This window comes from Nymphaea colorata, chromosome 6 (assembly GCF_008831285.2).
Source record: "Nymphaea colorata isolate Beijing-Zhang1983 chromosome 6, ASM883128v2, whole genome shotgun sequence".
NCBI classification, from domain to species: domain Eukaryota; kingdom Viridiplantae; phylum Streptophyta; class Magnoliopsida; order Nymphaeales; family Nymphaeaceae; genus Nymphaea; species Nymphaea colorata.
Window position 1 is genome coordinate 16,819,027 of NC_045143.1, and position 7,096 is coordinate 16,826,122.

Here is a 7,096-nt window from a genome sequence, read left to right on the forward strand (position 1 = left end):
CGTGGTGGGATTGTCGCTCTTGACTGAATCGGGTCCGCCTCACGTGGACAGTCTGTCAAGGAGGGAGGAAGAAGGCAGAGCGAGCGGTAGAGATACTCTCGTGTCTCTCCTCTCCGGGAGAATAGCAAGAGGGACAGTGTGGCCTCCTCCTTCCGACCTCTTCTTCTCGCTTCTACCTTGCTCGCGCTTCTGATCGCTCGCCATTGGCATTGTCTCCTCTTCTTTTACCGTCCCTCTCGCTCTGTTTGTCTGAAGGGAGAGACCTGCTTCTCTCTGTCGATTTCTCTGCTCCGAGTCGCTCGGACGTGCACATAGACTCAAGCACGCTTTCTCGGCAATGGCGTCTCTTCTGGAATCGGGATGGCTGGTACGGATTTTCTCCATTTGCGTCTTTTTTCCTCATTCCCTCTTTCTGCCCATTGCCTCTCTCTCTCTCTCTCTCTGTATACACGCTTATATGTTTTTTTCCTTTTCCCTGAACTTCTTTTTAAAATCGAGTCGGCTATCTGGAGGCGTGGATTCCGAATATTCTCTTTTTCTTTTCTGGTAGCTTTCGTTCTAACCTTTCTTCTCGTGTTGGAAATGAGGGAAGGGAGGGGATCTTGCTCGGCAGTTTACTTGACTTTGTTCTTGTGGTTGCAATATGGTTGATCTTTCTGAGTTTTACGTTTTAGGACTTCTTTCTTTTCTTTTGTGCTCCGGTGAGTGACTTCAGTTTGCATGTGATTCGTTGATTTAATGGTCGTTAGTCTTTTGCATTTGTGTTGGTTCATAAATGTTTTGAGTATCCTGAAACCATGAATGTCGGCTGTTGTTTTTATGTGTACAAGCTGATGATTGATATCTTCTATGTTTTATCGTAGTGATGAGAATGCTGCGTACTTTTTCTGAGAAAATTTTTAATACTGGCGTAAAAATCGCCCTTGTAGGCCCGGAGTAATGTGTAGCGACCAGATCTAATGCGTGCGAAGAAACAACGATTGCCATAACCCGAGATTCACAGATATAATTTACATAGCGTGTGTGTCTGGTTAGCGCGTTATTTCACTGAGGCACGGGATGGCTACTTGGCTTCATGGACATTAAAAAACAGCTTTCGTCAAGGTCGAGACCATTAATTTTCTCTGTAGCAGAGAAAATTTTCTGTACTAGCAGCTAAAATTGTTTTATTGATTTCCCTCATATTTATGCGGCGGGGCAGTAATCATCACGTTACATGTCATGCCGTCATGCTAAGTGAAGTAGCTTTTACTTTTACGCTTATTACTGTAACAAATATGCCATTGATGGAAACATAACAAGCCTCTTCAAACTTCGGTGGCACATCCATATCTGAATGGTTCTCAAAATCATTGTTTCATGGGTTTGTCCGTAATACTATATCCTATTTATTAATTTGTCGTGTTGGCATATTTTATTTGGCGCTCTATAAAATATAAACTATAGACAAGAGTTACAACACCTTGCTTAATAGATATGATATTTATCTAACAAAGATGCATCCGATGCAGTCGATACCTGGACTTTTAATGGAGAAAATTGTCCACACTAATAAAAAGTCTGTCTTAGACGGATCAAACCAATTCCATTGATGTGTTCTTGGCACTATTGGCACTCTCTCCCATGGAATTGAATGAATGAGTTATTTCGTTGTCATGTGTACGCTGTTGGCAACGAAGAGACTGTATGGCATTTGTAGACACGTCGAATCCTTTGTCAGTTTTGCCAACACCTGTATTTACTTTGAGAAGGAAGACAAGGTGCTTACTACAAGCCGAAAAGCTTATTTTTGTGAACCCCATAAATGGGATTTCGGAATTCGTATCAATTTGTTCATTTCACTAGAAAGTGGAATTGTTTAATTCAATTGCCCATATTATTCATAATTTACCGGACAACTGCTAAACACCAGTTCTTCTAGTATATCTAGGTAGCTATGACTTTCCATGCTAAACAGGTGGAGTATTTGTTTGCATATATGGCATTTACATTATTCTCTTCATGATTTTTTTCCATTTGGTCGATGGTTGTTTCTTCTGGCACCATTTGTTGTCACGTCTTACGGGCGTGTGGGTATAGACTTTTAATGTGTGATGACATTTGTTTATATTATTGTGAACTTCTACTTCGTTTAAGTTGTTTTAGACTTTTAGTTACTTTCATAGTCCACCTACATGCAAGTGTTTCTTATGAATAATTAAGCTAACTGTATGACTAAGCGGAGCAACTGGGCAGTTGATCCTAGTTCTCCTTTTCTGTTGTCTTCCGCCGTTTTGAAGAAAAAATATGGAAATTGCATGCAGACATCAGAATGAAGAAAGTGAAGAAGGGATGATAATAATACATGGATGTAGTAGCTGAAAGTAAAAGTTTGTTGAGTGCTGGGGCCTGGCACATCAAGTATCTGGAATTCCTAGCTTACATCCTAGAAAACCATTGACTATCACCAAATTGTTCGTGTTCTTCTTTTGCCAAACCTTTCTGGGTTAAAGGGGATAGGTTATTTTTGTCTAGTCAAACACATAAGGACACTTCAATGGAAACAGATAGTTCTGGAAGATTCTCTATGTGAAAACCTTTCTGAATGCTGCGTATTGCTGGGGCTTCAACTATCAATTATCTAAAGACTTCTTTTTGATATTTACTATGAAATTGCTGACTATGAGTAAAAGTTGTCTGTTATCCAAATCTCTCTTGGTAAACAAGGTGATGTTTCTGTTCTAAAGGAAGATGGAAAAATTCCATGATGCTTTTTGCAGAGTGGAAGAGCCGTGTAGAGTTCTATATGTGAAGGTTCACATGCTGCATATCTCAGCCCTCTAGTGTCATTTCTAAATGCTATTTACGTGAATATCTATGGCCAGAATTGCACTTACACGAACAAAATTACTTGCAGTATTCTTTCAGTCACGGTGTTGGATTATCAATAATAGGACTTCTTAGAAACAGTCCTGCACGATTCTTTATGTGAAACTGAAGTTCATCTATGGAAGAAATACTATATAAGCTGTGTAGATGAAGAAAAAAAAGTCATATCATTGTCGTCAGCACAAAGTTAACCATTCTATGCCCCACAAGAAAGTTTTTGTCTCTATGAGAAGCATTGAGCCCTTAAATATCTGAAAATAACTCAGCAGTGTCAAAAGATAGGATGACATAGTCTGATGTTTGAAGAAACAAATGTTTCCAAGTGGACAATACATATTTGATGTCTTTTAGTAGGCTGTTGGCATTTTCCAATGGAATTGTGAGCTCCAGCAGTTGAGAAACAGTCTTTTCTTTAGCTAGACAAGCAAATTTATTGTATTGGATCACATTGATGATGTCTGTTAGATTTGGGTTGGTCGTTTGTTTCCATGATGTTCATATCATGTTCACTTACTGTTTCATATGGTAGGCATGCAAGTTGTCTTTGGTCATTAAGGCAAAATGCTCTGCTAATTTTGTGATGTGGCTAATTGTTATTTTGCTATTCAAATTATTAATATTTTTTTAACTTGATTCACAGTTTGCAATTTCATATCAAGGTACTGGCTTGGCATTGTGAAAGATCCTTGTTCCAAAATGTTGGTCAAAACATGGGTCAAAGATAAAGGATGCCTCCGCATGAGAAAAAAAACTCCTAGTTTTGAAAAGTATTTTCAAGATGTTCAGATCATGAAGCACATGGCCAAGGCCTTTGGTGCTCAAAAAACATAAAAAAATGCCCCAGTATGAACACTAGTGTGACATTGTGAAAGGTACTTGTTAAGACATTGTTCAAAAATTACCCTGGTAGGGTTGATTTTCAGGAAAGTTCTTGTGAAAGTTCATCATTTGATGAAAAGTTTCCCTATCTTCCAATTTTGTATCCTATGGGGAAAGTTTAAAAATTAGTTTGTAGTTTATGTGCATGGTTGAGTGTCTCTATGGTTGATTATATTCATCAAATTTTCTGTTAGTCCCTATATTGTCCTGCCTGCTTCGCAGCGAAAATTGCAAACTTGCTTTTATATTTCATTGTGTATTAAAGGTTTATTTTCTTTTTGCATGTCTTGTTTTTCCATCACTGATAGCCCTTTCTTTTCGGGTGATGCAGTATCTGATCACACATTTCAGTGACTTTCAACTTGCGTCACTTGGAAGTTTCCTGCTTCATGAAAGCATCTTTTTTCTGTCAGGCCTTCCATTTATATTCATTGAAAGGACTGGGTTGTTAAGCAAATACAAGATTCAGGTCTTCCTCTCTCTCTCTTTCTCTCTCTCTGTGTGTGTGTGTGTGTGTGTGTGTGTCTAGTGTGTCTAGCGTGCGTGTTTGTTCATCATGATATTGGTACATGAAATGGTTATCATTCTTTTGTGGTCAGCTTTATTTATACTACTCAGTTCATGGTTTACATGATATTCCTTCCTGTAACCAACATTGTATTATTTACTTAAAAAAGAAAAATTCATGCTAGCACCATTTCCTTGTACTTCTGGTTAGCAAATGTGGAAGAAGCACCTTTCTCTGGCAGTTCTTCCTTTAGGACTAACATCCTAAGTGATGCTTAATGTTGCTCTAGTTTGTATTTAGTGAACATGATTGACAGACTGTTTTCTTTAAAATTATCATCGCCCTGGTTATGAAGCTGCTGAGGACCTGTACCGTGAAGCAACCAACCTTTGATGTTCACTGTTTCAATTGCCAATACATTCTCAGATTGCACTATTTCTTCCTTCAGTAATGTTGTTTCAACTTACAATTTTTATTTCATTTTCAAAATCACAGAAATGATCTTCCCTGTTTTTTGGGTTACTGGGGAAGCTATCTTAAATTATCCTAGTAGCAACCTTCAGTTGAATGTCAAGAGTCTGGAGTCTGGACACATTTTTATAATTTTTTTTGTACTTTAGTGGTGGTTGTGAAAGAATAATGGGTAATTTGTTCATAGCCTCTCAATTTCTAGTAAGATAGAAGATATCTATTGGGTGGTGACTGTTTTTGGACTTGTTTTGAGGTAATTTCATGTCTTGTGCCATTGGGAGATGTACTATGTCTGATTCATTTTTATTTCTCTGCAGAACAAAGTTAATACCGCTGCTGCACAGGAGAAATGCATCCTAAAGCTGTTGCTCTACCACTTCTGTGTGAACCTTCCACTTATGATGGTTTCATATCCCGTCTTTAGATTCATGGGGATGCGGAGCACACTTCCATTGCCATCCTGGTACTTACAGCTCGATCTTCTGTCGCTCAAATTCCTTTAGATATTATATCAGTCTCTCCTGCAGTTGAATTTGATTATACATTGTTGAATAAGTTGCACTCTTCTACTGCAACTAATGATGCTTGTATGTTCTACAGGAAAGTGGTTGTGCCACAGATAATCTCTTATTTTGTTCTGGAAGACTTTGTCTTTTACTGGGGTCACAGGATTTTACATACCAAATGGCTGTACAAGCACGTGCATAGCGTACATCATGAGTAAGATAAGATTTCCACCTTTGTGTCAATCTTGTCATAGTAGGACATGCATGATGACCTTTGCTTTACTTTGGATGGCCCATAAAGCAGTAGTATTATCTCATACAGGTATGCAACACCTTTTGGATTAACTTCAGAATATGCTCATCCTGCTGAAATATTGTTCCTTGGGTTTGCTACTATTGTTGGGCCAGCCATCACTGGGCCTCACCTGTTTACCCTTTGGCTGTGGATGATGCTAAGAGTCCTGGAGACAGTAGAAGCACATTGTGGCTATGATTTCCCGTGGACTCTATCAAAGGTGCTGCCAATATATGGAGGGTAAGCAGTTCTTCATGCTAGTCTTGTCATTTTAGTTTGATACAATTATGTGGCTTCACCCATGTGTTGATCACCTAACAGATTTTTTGTTCTTTATCAGGGCTGATTTCCATGACTATCATCACCGTTTGCTCTATACCAAATCAGGCAACTACTCATCAACATTCACATACATGGATTGGTAGGGATTCATTTTATTAAGAATCTCATAATATCTATCAAGTACTGTAATTCGGTTGGCGTTCTTCCCCTTGTGGTCTCTGCTTGCAGCCCGATCTTTTCATTTTAAGGGTTCGATTTAAAGGTTTCCCTTAGTGTTCCCTTTGAAAATGCTTATTATGCCTTTTCTCACTGTTTATCATTGTCCTGAAAGATGTGGAGGTTGAGAACCGAGTATTTTGCTATTTTTGCTGGGAATGTTGACATCATCGTATCACTGGGAAATGTTAAGATCGTCATATCATGGCTTGCTACGCCTAGAATGTTTAGTGCATCACATAAAGTCAGATTCATGTGTTTTGCTGAAATGCTGTTTACTCTATTGCAGATTGAACAACAAACCAAGGCAGAATATTTTATGCTTCCTTTTGCATATGCTCTTGTGTACATGATTGCCATATTAAGGTTGCTGAAGCTTAACTTGCTGGTTGTTTATCCTCTTTTCAGGTTATTTGGTACAGACAAAGGTTACCAGAAGCTGAAAGCACTGAAGAAAGAAGAGGAGTCCACATAAATAACCTTTCGAAGTTTGAATGCCTCTGGGGTTAGTGTTGGATTGGAAATGCTGGCGAGATTGGTCCTGGAATATGTAGAAGTTTATGCAGCTTGGCTTGAAGGTTGGCATCTTTTAAGAAGGTTTGTTTTAGAGACTTTTATATGCATGCATGCGTGTACGCCTGTCTGTTGGAAAATGAAATCTTCATTTTGCCTTTCTGATCTGCACTAATTCGTTGCTTGGGTTTGATCGTGGTGAAAGTGTATCCGTCTATGACCTAACTTCCCTGCATAAATGTGAATTAATTTCTCTAGTCAAATATTTATTGGTACTTCTACCGACTGTCAACTTGAACTTTTGATGAATACTATAGAGCCAAAACGTTGGTGACCATTTACTTGCTGTTTGGATGACGCTAAGATCGCACTTTTTACATAGTTTTAGCTTCAAGTACATTTATTTTAACCGGTTTTGATGTGAAAACTAAGTTTTTGCAAGGTTTAGCATCATTTTTAAAAGCTCTTGACCTACGAGAGGAATTATATCGTCTATTTTGTAGCATTCTGGTACATTAAAGTGTCTAGGGTGTAAATTATTACTCTTTATCAATTGGG

At 38.4% G+C, this 7,096-nt stretch overlaps 1 protein-coding gene across 1 annotated transcript; it reads left to right on the plus strand.

Moving 5' to 3' along the window:
• Positions 1–6,819, plus strand: LOC116256758 (methylsterol monooxygenase 2-2-like). The gene is made up of 7 exons (XM_031633238.2): positions 1–367; positions 4,079–4,216; positions 5,044–5,189; positions 5,327–5,446; positions 5,555–5,767; positions 5,868–5,948; positions 6,434–6,819. Exons 1-7 carry the CDS (start codon positions 338–340, stop codon positions 6,498–6,500), a joined length of 795 nt encoding a protein of 264 aa, XP_031489098.1. The 5' UTR covers positions 1–337; the 3' UTR covers positions 6,501–6,819.
• The last annotated feature ends 277 nt before the right edge of the window (positions 6,820–7,096 follow it).

What these genes read in the sequence shown, in the direction of transcription:
- LOC116256758 (XM_031633238.2), top strand. Translation starts at nt 338, where the DNA reads ATGGCGTCTCTTCTGGAATCGGGATGGCTG. An exon ending in TAAGCAAATACAAGATTCAG is followed by an intron (nt 4,217 to 5,043) that starts GTCTTCCTCTCT and finishes ATTTCTCTGCAG; the next exon opens with AACAAAGTTAATACCGCTGC. An exon ending in ACACTTCCATTGCCATCCTG is followed by an intron (nt 5,190 to 5,326) that starts GTACTTACAGCT and finishes TATGTTCTACAG; the next exon opens with GAAAGTGGTTGTGCCACAGA.